This window comes from Odontesthes bonariensis, chromosome 5 (assembly GCF_027942865.1).
Source record: "Odontesthes bonariensis isolate fOdoBon6 chromosome 5, fOdoBon6.hap1, whole genome shotgun sequence".
Taxonomy (NCBI): Eukaryota; Metazoa; Chordata; class Actinopteri; order Atheriniformes; family Atherinopsidae; genus Odontesthes; species Odontesthes bonariensis.
The window spans coordinates 14,805,244-14,818,740 of record NC_134510.1 but is presented as its reverse complement, the minus strand read 5'-3'; the positions used below and the strand labels follow the sequence as shown (position 1 = coordinate 14,818,740).

The following is a 13,497-nucleotide window of genomic DNA, read 5'->3' as shown; positions in this document are numbered from 1 at the left end:
CTGACAAATGCCAGTTTGATGCTCTTGTGGAAAAAGTAGAATAGAAAGTATTTAAAAAATTTTTTCTTTACAATAATGATAACAAGGAATATCGAAGGAAGCTGCTCATATTAAGTTTTTTTTTTTCCAACAACAGCATGTGTAATCAGTTCTTGATAATCAGTTCTTTAATCAAAACCATATTAAGCCTTGTAACTACACTAAATGAACAATATTCAACAATATTCCGGAAGAAGCCGTTATCAGTCTGATACCAGGCTTTCAGCAGATATTAAGTTGCGCCGCATGAAGCACCTCAGAGGTCCAGGGCCAGCACTCAGGTCCCATGGGTGCTTGTGTTCTGCATGTCTGAGTCCACGTTGGTGTGTGTTGACATTTTCCCGTGGGGTTAACTGACCAAACCCCTTTCGAAAAAAATCCACGTCCATTTTTAATAAATAAAGTGTCTGACGAGTCTGTCCTTTGCCATAAAGATCTCTGACAGCCGGCGCCTGGTAATAGATTAGCCTAATTACAGCCATCCCCCGAGTTTGGATCACAGCGTCACGTACTCAGCCTGTCGCTCTAATGGCCATTACAGCCGCCGCTCACCACTTCCCCTTCTCTTAATGTAAAGTTGTAAAAAGAAGAGGAAAAAAACACAAAAAGGAAAAGGTCGTCGTCATTTGCATGCAAGCCTTCATTAGAATATGCGAGTATGCTAAGGAGCAGAGCGGGCGCTTTGCATGTGCAGGTGATGAATGGGCAGCGCATCGCAGAATGGGCCGAGACGGAGGCTTCGTCACCCTCATCTACATAGCACACTTTATTTACTTATTTATTTATTTATTCATTTACTTGGGTGCTTGCTCTCCGTGATTCATCTCACATCTATAGATTGTGACTGAGGAGGACCTTTGCAATGTAACCTCCCAGCCTCCTTACACATTTTCACACACACACACACACACACACACACACACACACACACTTTCCGAGATGACTGAATGAGAACTTTCAACACTTTCTTTGCTCTTTGTAAGAAAGATGAATGTTTGGATGGCTCCTAATGTAATCAGCCGCGGCTTTTCAGAGATAACACGGGAAACCGGACAGCCTCTCCCATTCTCTGGCGAAATTGCTACATCTTCAATGTTAAATTGACGATAAAACAGTTATTCACAAAACACAAGATATGCCCAATACTGCATTTACTTTCATAACTACAACATGTTGACCTGAAATCGCCGCCGTTCACTGAGGAAATCATGTTATGAAGCCGCCACCAACAGCCAGGCTTCCGAGCCGAGAGCTGCCCGGCTTTGAGGAGGGGGCGGGAGAGTCAAGTTTTTTTCTACAATTCTAGCTCATCATTGGCTAAATCGACAAAAACTCATCACTTCCGAGGCTGCTCGGCGTCTCTGGGGGTAGATTAGACGTGGGCGTGTCAATATGAGGGGCTGTGTCGTGATGATTGGAGTTAGTGTTTGTCCATCAAGCCGAATTTTTAAGCGGGGAGAAGCACGCTGGAACTTCAGTCCCAAAGCAGATACGAAAGAGACTGGTTGTCTGTGAAAGTGCTGTCAGAGTTTCACTCATTTCCCGTCGTTTCCATTTCCATCCTTTACACACATACACTTTTGTAAATATTACACTGTAAATAAGAAACACATCCTTGTTGTTTAGAAGTTTTGTCAATCATATTCCTGTTGTGCATTTGTTTGTCGTGTTAGCTAGTAGTTTTGTCACAATGGCAGCTTAGCTTATAGTTTAAAGGTGCACTGTGTAATACTTTTAGTTGTTTCTTTCCAGAATTCATGCAGCCCATTCACAAATGTTACCTTTTTTAAGAATACTTACCACCACCATCAAACTCTAAGTATTCATTATGACAGGGAAAAATGCTCCACAGATTCTGATCCAGCCATTTACAGGCCTTAGATTCGATCATACTTGATTTTGGCCTTACTGTTTGAATTTTCAAAGTCTATACCTTATTTCTGTGTATTTGCTGGGCATACTTGTCATACTAGACACAGCTATGTTATAACTAATTCTTTTTAACTTTGCTATCTTCTGCTTTGGGATGGCACGAGCCACTACAACCCTGAACGCGTAATATGGGCTTCCCCTGTTTTAAAAGTCAGCAGCCGCCACTGAATGTAATGTAATGTAGTGCAGAATATTAGCGGTGCTGATTCAACCTGTAGAGCTCTGAAGAGCGTCAGCTGTGTGTGTGTCTGACGGAGACCTTGCAGGGTGTAGTGTTGGGGTTTGGAAGATGGCCGGCGAGTTTGAGAAGAGAAACTCTTCTCTTCACTCGTCTCTTGTTGCCGGGGCGGCAGATGGTGGGTGTCAAGACAACGGCAGGAATAGCCAAACAAAGACATCCTTTGTGAGTGTGTGTGTGTGTGTGTGCATATTTTAAGAGGTGGAGAAGTGTGCTGGCTTTGAGTAGGAGGCATCAGCAACTATAATAACACTTGAGCAGTATATTGTGTAAATTCTGAAGCTGTGCTCTCACTCACTCTCCAGAAAGGCCATTGTTTTACATCATTTGAGACAGCTGACACTGAACTTGAAAGTACTTTTCAGTTCTTCCAACCGGAGAGGATGACAGATGTCACATTTGCAGTTCAACTTTTCGTATTCAGAAAATGTGAACTTCCACTTGGAGCAGTCTTTCCTCTCCATCAACAGTTCCGGTTTCTTTGAGCCTAATAAGTCCTTCTCTGATAGGATGGCTGAATATTAGATTAGTACCGTAGCGGTTTATTTTGCTCCTTTGGAGTGTGACCTTAGCTGCCCTTCACAGAGGCACGGGGATAATGAGAGTGGTAGCCGGCCGACAGACAGGCCTGACATCCCAGCTACGCCCTTCACTCAGCTGGCTGAGGAAAAACGTCAATACGGAGGCCTTATGTTTTATGGATTTTCTGCTTTAGCAAAACTATGGTGGGAGAAATACAACTCTCACTTGTCATGTTGCTTCAGTTCTTTTTAATGTGCGAGACCACTCACCAAAACAACAGCGGTTGAAATTAGAGGCTGTCTTCTGTTTGTTTTTCAAGCTTTCGAGTTCCTCACCTCGCCCTCTCCCTCTCGAACGGTCAGGTCTGAGCCCGGTTGTCTTTGATTTACCCCCCCCCCCCCCCCCTCTTTTTTCTTTTTGGTCCTACCTTTGTTTGAGGAGCAATAGTTTGGAATCTTTTTGTCATGTGTGCATGGCATGCATCTTTGCTAACACACTGTAACGTGCCTGTCATGAATTGAGTCATTATAGACCTTCAGCCTTGGGATTTTTCTGTATTTTGGTTTACATTATTAATTTTCTCTCTTCTTTTCTTATTCAGCCATTCTTCTTTCACAGTCTTTTTCATACATTTAATTTGTTCTCAGAGGACAGGCGGATAGATTATGAAGTAAACAGACTGAATAAATCATGCTTCTCGTTCTTATTGGGGTTGAGGGTATCAGGGCTGCTGTTGGTTAGTTTTCCCTGGGGGGCGGGGGGGCCCATGAGGGAGGCTCGCTGTTGTAAACGGACCCCAGTGCAGCCCTGTTACATGCAGTTTAATACTGCCACTGGGGGCTGGACAGAGGTCGGGGGTGGGGGTGTTTGGGGATGGGGCTCATCATGTCTCCTGGTCCACGACGGAGCTCACAGGGGGCAGAGGTTGCGATGGGTGGCTGGTAAGTTTCCCCTCAATTAGGCGGGGTGTGGCAGCGGTTAATGCGGGGAAAAAGATGTGGCAACAATTGCAATAATATCCGTTTGACTTGCTGATTATGAATGTAACATCAGCAGTGTTGGTTATAATACAGGAACCCTTTTTATTTTTCCCTTTTTAAAGCAATCTCTCTCAGCTGGGAAGGATTTCATGTAACATCTTCTGTGTCAGGGTGTAAATGTTGAACTCAACACTCAAGGAGCCTCTCAACTGAATTCGATCAAAATGTCCTTTAGTGCTTTTCAAAGGTGTTTTCACCCCGGCAAGAATACTATATTGATTAAAAACGGATTCTTTTTTATTTCTTTTTTTTTTCCAAAGCCATCAATAATTAAATGTTTTCCTGCTTAATATCACCACAAGCTGCTAACTCCTGGGAGCAGTTGGATGTAAAACGTCTGCTGCAGACATAAACATTTTACTCTCAGATATCAGTCAAACCCTTCCTCCGCCGATGCGATCGGGGTTGCAGGATCCCCCCCCCCCCCCCCCCGAGTAATTTTTGCCTAATTATGTCGAAAGCACGAAAAGCACAAATAAGCTCTCTTTCTCATCCTTCACTCCCCACCCTTCACCTCATCTCGCCGCGTGCGCCACACACACCTGAGGAGAGCGTACAAACATAAGGAAACCTGCATTACAAATTACTGCACATCATAGAAATTGTGCAGCAAGCTTTTTAAAATACCAGCGCTGCCAGCGAGGCGCTTTGTAATTTATCCCTTCACGGCTGTTAGCTGCGCAGCGCAACAGTGATTTATTTGGTTTAAGAGAAGTTTTGTTTAGAGAGATAATGAGCAGGACTTCTCTTTAATGATTTAACACGGCGCGGCGGAAGGGGGTGGGTGGGTGGTTGGGGGGGTGCACATATATTTTTCATATCTTTAACTGCACTGCAGAGAGGAAGAGAGGGAAGGAAGGAGGGATAGATGCATTAGCAAGAGAAGCTAACAGCCCTTAACAACCGGCATTTTTGATTCATTTTGTTTTGTTGTGTAAAATGACTTTTTCACCTCCTCGCAGTGCAGCATATCTTCAGAATGTTATGCGTCTCCAAAATGTTCCTCAGGACGTGCTCCGTCTTCACAGCGGATCGTTTTGCCTCCTTTTTTCCCCCCCTCTAATCTATGAAAGTGGATCTTGTTTGTGCTGATGCCACACAATATGCCAGCTTTTGGAAGTCTATTTTGAAAAGTGCTTCAGCTGCTCCCGTAACTGCCCGCGCCTGCGTCTCCATTCCACACCTCTCTTCTCGTCTTGACACCAAATGCGGCATTATTCTTTCCTGTTCAGCGTTTTCAACTTTCTCCTCTCAGTCAGGATTTAAATCCCAAATTAAGGCAGTTAATTAGAAAATATAATGAAGCTGAGTAGCATAATATGCAAACAGTGCAATGATGCTCAGAGCTGGGGGCTCTGTAACGCCGAAAGTGCCACCGGCGCATAACGATGATGATATCAATAATAGATTACTTCATCAATCGCTGTTCTCTTGAAGATGGAAATGCGCTGTTGGGAAGGGACTGAAATTTTTATTATTTTTTGTTATTATAATTTTTCCCCTTTCCCTCTCTCCCGTCCTGAAAATGTGTGTTTCGCCTCACATTAGGGCGTGCTCTGCATAAGCGCAGGTGGAACTTGCTCTCCCTCTAAATGATCCTTTAATGGAACAGTGTGCGCTGGAGCTGGGAACTCTATGGGGCGCTGCCACCGTCGATGAGAACTTTGCCTCAATCAATCCGTCAAGCCCCATCACCTGCCTCAGCAGATGATCCAAAAACCCCTTCGGAGAGGCAAAGTGAGCTTTTTATGTACCTCCTCTAAAACTAGAGGACACGCACACACGTGCGCGAGCTGAGGCGCCGCAAGTGAGAGGTGTCTGTTTCTCTGAGAGCCCTGACGTTGATCAGTCGTCAGAGAAACACTTTGCCTCCCTTTTTATTTTTATCAAGATCATCTTAGAATAGATCAAGTGCCTGCTTTACTCTGGCACAGGCTTGAAAAGAAAAAAAACGAATCAATCTGGATGATTTTATTTATTCATTTTCCTCCCCGTGTCTGTTGAATTACGGGATGCTTCCATAAGCGGCTCTCCTGCGAGTCCGAGCAGTATTGACGCAAAGTCACCTCTCGCTCCCGTCAAACAAAGCGACTGCGCCGCAAACTGAATTTGGCTCGTCGTCTCACCCGAGTTCACATCCACTCTGGCTCATCTAGAAACTCCATCATGATTTTTCATGTTCCTTTACTTCCCTTCTTTGTCTCCCGTGGTTTCTCTTCCTCCACCCTTCCATCACCATCTATCTCCACATCTGCGAATTTGACATCACATCTACTGTAGTCCCCCCCCCATCCTGTAGGCTCGCTTGTAGAACATCCATTAAACTCCGCAGAATCCCTCCTTCCTCGGTCCTCGCTCTTGACGTTCGGCTGTCTGTCTCTGTGTCAGAGAAGAAGCCGCTCCATCTGTCAATAAATGTCTTATCCTCCGACTCGGTGTTCCTGTCTGTTTATCTGTCTGTCTGACATGTCGGCAGCTGTCTCAGCGCTGCAGGGTTGCTGTCAGCCAAGTGTGGGTTTCTGTTCTTCTGTCAGTTCACCTGCCTGTCATAGTTTCTCAGATTAGACGTGTCAACTTACCTTCAGCTTTCCCGCTTCTTCGGGAGGGCTTCATAAAAAAGACAAAAGTAATAAATAAACAAGGAAGAAAAAAAGATTGTTTGCTTTGAAGAGTGAATTAGTTGTGACAATGTGAAATGTTCCTTTTCATTTTAAAGGTCTTCCTCTGCAGTGGTAAATATAGGTGCATCCTTTGACATTATAGGCGCTATTCAATGCGCAGCGTTTCTACAGAGAGTTGTCAAGTTAATTGTGATGGGGCTCAGTGCCTTTACACACTTACAAACTTACACTTACGTTTCCAAATTTCTAAACATTCTGATTGCTTGAATATGAAATGGCAACACTGTGGGAGAACATATGATGGGAAGACGTCAGTAAAGATGGACAGAAGTTGGAAGAGGAGGTGAAGGGAGGGAAAAAGGCGAGGTGGAAAAGAAGGAGGTTCTGTTGACGTGAGGGGTCGGAGAAGCAGAAGATGGAAGCGAGGAGAGATGAAGGAATCTGAGATGGCAGAGGAGACGGAGGTGGGAGTGTGCAGAGGGGAGCTACCTGCTGCTGATGGCAGTCAGAGTCAGTGAAGGATGGAGGGCGATCCAGCTGTGACATTAAAGCAGCAGGTGGGGGCCATCATTAGGCCTGGCACAGGAGGCTAGATGAGCCCACACACACTCATTTCTTTGGGGCCCAGCGGACCACTGCAGAGTCTGTCTGTGTGTGTGTGTGTGTGTGTGCACTCATCCAAAAGAGCTGAAACATAGTTCCATAACTTCAGAGCTCATACCCCCGTCCCCTTTCATCTTTCCCCAACGGAACTGCTCCTCCTCGCCAAGATTCTTCGGCGGCTTCGCCTGGTGAGGTTTTGAGCCGTTCCTACATCTGGTAGCTCCCCCGTAATCGGTCTTTAGTTACTCTTTAACAAAGTACAATGCAGATGTGTGTTTGACTTGAGATGCATGTTTCACCCTGCAGCCTTTCCTGTTTACCTTCATGCTTTGCCTTTGTGCCGCAGGCAGCAGACTGACTGTCCAGTCGCTTTAAATAGCGAAAAATTTACAAACCGTTCCAAACTGTAAAATAATCCGAGATTTGTCCGTAGCCTTTGTCCACTTTCTCCATCCCATTCGGTTCGCTTATTGTTAAACGGAACCTTTTTGGAGCGCATAGTTTTGGGAGGTTTTGGCTAACTCATTGTATCACACTGCCGGGAATAGAAAAGACATTCGGAAAGATGACTCACTATATCCAAACACTTGCCCAGAAATGATCACCTGACTGCCCAATCTCTGGTTGAGTTTAAAGTTGCCACCTACTGTACCTTGTCAGTGTAGTTTGCACTGCTTGGTGACAGATAGTTTGAGTTTTGTAGCCTTGAGATGCCGTCTGCATCACACACCAGATCTCAATAAAACCAAAGACTACAGTCACAATAAAAAACCTCCAAGACAGCAGCTGAAAGTAACTTAAGAAAAAGTTGGTAAAGTACATTACGTCCGTCCTGGCGTATCCCATCATGCCTCGTGTACAGCTGATGGGCCAATGGGAATGGGTATGCATGATTTTGGGGGTGGGCTGCCACGGTACGTCTAAGCTGACTCCTGCTGGAGGCCTTTTCTTAGATCACCCATCCCTTCCGGACCTGTAGATGGGCCTATCCAGGAACGCCATTAGGCAAATGAAGTTGTTTGTATCAAATATTGACATGTTATCTCTTCATCGTCAGGCGGCGGGAGGGAAGAAAAAGAGAAAGATTGTAACTGTGGGTAATTGAGCCGTGTCTCCCCTGCTTATCGGTAAAGCTCCGGCACGTCACGGACCTAACGAGCTGTGGCGCGCCGATTAGTCTGAAGGGAAAGTCGAACGTGAAACACCAGAGCCTCTGTCTTTCTTTCTCTTTCTCTTTCTTTCTTTCTTTTTTTTTTTTTTCCATATCTGCAATGGATATTATGAGCCTCCCCAGAGGGCAGAGGCACAGCCTTATTAGTTCAATTCATGAGGGGGAAGAGAATTGATATGGATGAATGGCATGTTAAAGTATCCCTTTGTTACAATAACCATCAAGGCTGATGGTTTGGGCTGATGATGCAGCCCAAGGCAGCAGGACGACAAGCTGAGGCCTTGACCTGGATGGCAGAGGATGCACACACACTATAGGCAGGGGGCTGATTACACACTGCCTTAAACAAATGGATTTGCCCCCTTAACATTTAGATATGGGATCTTTCTTTGTGTGTGTGTGTGTGTGTGTGTGAATGTGTATGCTTGAGGGATTCGGTACCTGTGGATGACTTTTTTTGTATTGAAGAATCACCATTTGTCTGTATCCGTATTGGTATTTGTATGTGTGTGTGTGTGTATGCCAACAGCAGTTCATCTCAACATTAACAAGAATAGTAGTTTGCCTCTGATAATCACACAGTGAGCAACTAATTGGGAATCTGTTATCACCCTTTGTGTGCAAAGTGAGTTTCTATTCTTTCATTTATCTATGGTTATTTAGCTTTCTGCGTGGTATTATTTTGCATTTCTGGGAATATTAACATCCATTCCTCTGTGTGTGTGTGTGTGTGTGTGTGTGCTTGTTTGTGTGGGTATAAACACAGCCTGTGCCAGGTGCCTCCACAGGGCATTAACCATCTTGCACTGGCGCCACTCTGAAAATAATCCAGTAAAAAAAAAAAAAGGGGGTGAGATGAGAATCTCACAACATGCCAGTTTGATTTGTACCCCTTGCTATCAAAGAATGCTAATTAAAATCATATTTTGCATATGTCTTGTCTTTCATGCGCATATGCAAATTGCCCCTGTTGCCTTTCAGCACTCTGTAATTAGGTTTATGAAGGACAGCTGTAATACATAATTAACAGAAATGTTTGCAAGCTCTTTTTTTCCCCACGTCTAAACACGACGACTTAAACAAGCACGCGTGAAGTGTTTCAAGGCCGTGCTTTTCTCTCAAATGTATTGATGCATTCTTTTACACCCCCCCACACACACACACACAAAAAAAAAACCTCTCAGAGATATCTTAATTATGCTGTTTGTTTATTTATAGATGATCGTGTCAGTCAGAGGCACTTGGAGTAGGCCTAAACAGCTCAACATTTTGATCTTGCCAGTCTCCCACATTGGAATGTACAAGGTTTAGTCATCCGCTCGCTCCCAGTTTAACTCCAAGGCAACATTGTGGACGGGTGGATGGATTGAGTTGGAGAGGATTGAGGAAATCTAGAGTGATGATAATGAGGCAAAACAGTGGAACATGTTTGAATATTTATATGATGGTGTTAGTTAGAGTCGGCCTCAGGGGCCTCGATGACGGACGGGACTCTGGGGCGATGATGGGACACAGCACTGTGTGTGTGTGTTGTTCAGACATGGGGGGGGGGGGAGTAAAAACTGACATGGCAACATAAATGGTGAAATAATTATGCTTTTGCTTCACGAAAGACTGACTACTTAGTGAGACTGAAAGCCTCAGAAACTCTCACAGGTTTTCCACAGAGAAAATAGAATAATGATCGACTTGGACAAAAGGAAACTGAAAACATCCAGAGGAGAAAAGAAAGAAAAAACACACACAAAAAAAGGGACAGGCAGGAATCGGGTTTTTTGCAGCGACCGTGCCAACCACATGACTGTCGGCTGAAGTCCCTCTGCCTCTTTCATGTAGCGCCATCCTCGGCTCTCAGATGTGGTCATTGTCTCTCAGTTGCACAATAATGGGAAGTGATGGGTGCTAAATGAAAAGGCCAGAGGATGAAAACACTGGTGAAGCAGCTTGGATGTCAGAGTAGTTAGTCCTGTCATCCGTTCATTATGTTTTCATATGCTGTTTGGGAGACACGGTAAACTCAGGACCCTCGACAAATTCAGGACATTGTGGTCACGGTCAAGCAACAGCGCCCTGGTATTATTTGATGATTTTCGCGTGCTGTTGCATGCACTGTAGATAGCGGAGCGTTTAAATCCTTGCACATGTGTAGATGTTTGTGTGGCACTTTTATTTACATCATGGGGTACACTTTGCCAACTTTTGGAACTGAAAAGTCCCAGTTACAGCTGTGTGTAAAAAAACAGAGTTCTGTTCAGTGAATTGTGAAAAACCCTCCTGTCAGGTCTTGAAATGAGGTGACCATAACTTCAGATGAACAACAACACGTGACATATTTCACCATGCAGAGTCAGTGGGTTCAAAACTTTTCAGGAACCAGCTGCTGCCAATAAAATGCACCTGATAAATAGGTCATCCACCAGCGTGTCCACCTCCGAAAAAGCAGACGTTTTGTCAGTTTGTTGGTCTGCTGCATTCAGGTGTGTGTTAACACAAGTCAGTGAGGATCTTAGTGAGACAACTGTTGCTGCCCATAAATCCAGCTGGGCTTCATTTCCAAACAACTTTGAGTCCATCATTCCACAGTGAGATCTGCCAATCTTTTACCCCGAGATGGAGCAATGCAATGCTCAGGAACACTCCAAAAAGCCAAAGAGCTACATCCAAGATTCTACAGGCTTCAGTTTGCATGCTCAATGTTAAAGTTCATGACACTACGCTTAGAAAAACACTGAACAGGACTAAAACGTGACAGCAGGGCTTATTAGCTTTGCAAAGTTAGGGTTTGGGTCGCACTTGCTTGTCTGTCACGAGTTAAAAGAACAATGGTGATTGAATCCAAAAAAAAAAGAAAATGTTCGTAACAGCTGTATTGTTTCTGTTCTGAAAGCTTGTTGTGAAAGTTTTTTACTCTCCTGAGAAAATTCAAGGACTATAAGAGAGGAATGGCTTTGTGTTCTCATGCATGTCCAACAGTAGGCAGCAAATGAACTCTTTCATATTCAATGGAATCATTGAAAAAGAAGCAAACAGAAAAACAAAGTGGCCTTCCTGCGCTGCAGCTCAGTTTTGGAAAAAGTCCCAACAGAAAACAGAAATGACATTTGTGCTTGAGCCTCACTGAAAGAAGTGTTGCAGAGGCCAGTCACGGTGCAGAGGGACAGTCGACTTGCAGAGACAGCAGATGCTGTGTTGATGTGGTTAGGTCCTAGATATTTTTAAAACCTAATCTAATCTACAGTACAAGCAAACTTGTTACTGAGGTAGGACTGTTGTTCATAAAACGATGAGGAGACCTGGAGGATGGAAAACGTTAAACAAACCCACAGAATTCCAGTTTGCTGTGTTAAAATGGTCAAATACAGCATTGGCCCGGGCGCAGGAGCGCGCTCTCCACACCAAACTCTAGCTTTGAACAGCACTGCGAAGTTTGACCATGTTACTTTGTTAACTCTTGTCAATTCTCTGTGTGTTTTGCAGATGGGCCTTTGTGATGAAGAAGCACCTCAGTACCCACCTGCTGGGCAAACACGGAGTCGGTCAGCGCAAAGAACGGTAAATCAAAGCCATGAGACGTCATGCTTGATGAGTCTTTATCTGTGGTCTGAACCACAGTTCAGTCTGGGAGAGAATTCTTTGCAATGTTCGGCGGGCATACTAAAGAGTTTCTACATGTTTCTGGGAAAGTCTTTTCTGTGGAAAAGAAAGAGGACTGCAACCTGACTGACACGAGTTAGGAAAAGAAGCCAAGGTTTAAGGGAATGTCTGTAACAAATTCTGTGGAGGTCTGCATGCTTTTAAAGCACAAATTTCCCCGCTAGCTAGATATAACTTGAGATGCTCCCTTTTCTTAATGAGTTAAATGGCTTTAACTCATTCTGTCTGTTTCGGTCTCTTCGGCCTCTTTTTTTCTGTCGTACTTTATCTCGCTCTCTCCCTCGTCTCACTCCCTGCTCTCCCTCTTGAATTAAGGATGAAGGATGTTTCTTTGGCTGTTTATGTCTGTGTATGTGAATTAGTCTTTTCTGTGTATCCGTAATGCCTCACGCCAGGCCCTGCCTATCAGAAACAGAGCCCTGCTGTCAGTGTGTGTGTGTGTGTGTGCGTTCGTGAAAGGGAAAGATGAGGAGATGAAGTTGTGAGGCACCCCCCTCACCCCCCCACCCAAACCCCTGACAAGCCAAAACGAGACGTTAAACACCTCTCAATCTGTCAAGTAAGCTGCTAAAATAGAAATAGACCCGCTTTTTCATTACTCCGCATCCAAATTGATACTTTTGACAACATGCTGTATTAGACGTGACAAGTGGCTTCAGATATAGAAGTAAGCAGCACCACCAGATGCCTCCCCATGTCTCAGACATTATCAGCTAAATTCCTACTGTCAGCTGCTCATCTGGATTAGATGGAAACAAATCCTCATATCGTCAGTTGCTTCAAGTCTGTTTCATCCACATTTGTGTGACTGTAACCTTTATCTACCCAGAGATTGTTGACAGAGCTCCACACTTCTCTTGTACCATCATACTTCACAGCCACAGTTCCACTTCTGCGACTTGCGCTTAATGCGGTCACCATCTTTTGCCACGAGGCTGATTGACCACAGGCTCGAACCACCGATCCGTGGACTGGAGCATCTAGGTTGCTCCGGTTCAGCTTTCATCCGAGGACTCAAAATGAACAAAAAGCCCAATATGTAGTCAAGCTGAAGGTTAAAAAGACAGAATTTTCCCTTTTGTCAGAACAGATGCCTCTGCCGTTCATTGCGTCTGACTCCATCCATGTACGTTAGCTTTCTAAAAGATTAAGAAATAGAAATTTGTTATTAAATTAGGCATATAGATTTCTTTTTTCAGCTGCAAACCCTCCAGGCTACACTTTCTGAGTAGCAAAATCGACAATTGAAGTTTGATCTACATTTATTAATGGCTTCCCAACGAGGCCACCTGTGAAAGCTAAGGACCAGCATCATCCTGCCGTAAGCTGTTTATTCCTTGCCAGGCAGGCTGATTGGAGTTGTGAGGTATGTGTGTTACCTGATAGTAAGTAGCTCAGTCAGTGTTTTAAAAAACACATTCTTGCACACACACATGTGCACACCCATACAAATAATGTATGTTTACTCCCAACAGGTAAACTTGCATGTTGTGTAGTTAAAATATATGGAGAAAGACAAACTGTCCTCTCCTGTACCTGCAAACCACCATCAACAGATCATTCTTTCCCTCCTCTTTTCTCTCATGTGGTCTTTTTATCGCACTCTTTCACTTACATTTGAATATGCGCAGACAGAGATATGCGAGCAGACACACACACACACACACACACACACAC

General features: G+C 44.4%; 1 protein-coding gene across 1 annotated transcript in view; it reads left to right on the top strand.

Annotated features, from left to right (window-relative positions):
- Positions 1–13,497, top strand: part of znf407 (zinc finger protein 407) — a 143,926-nt gene that overhangs the window by 55,257 nt on the left and 75,172 nt on the right. The window contains exon 5 of the mRNA XM_075464973.1: positions 11,644–11,718. Within this exon, the coding sequence (XP_075321088.1) occupies positions 11,644–11,718 (75 nt within the window). The remainder of the gene's footprint in view (positions 1–11,643; positions 11,719–13,497) is intronic.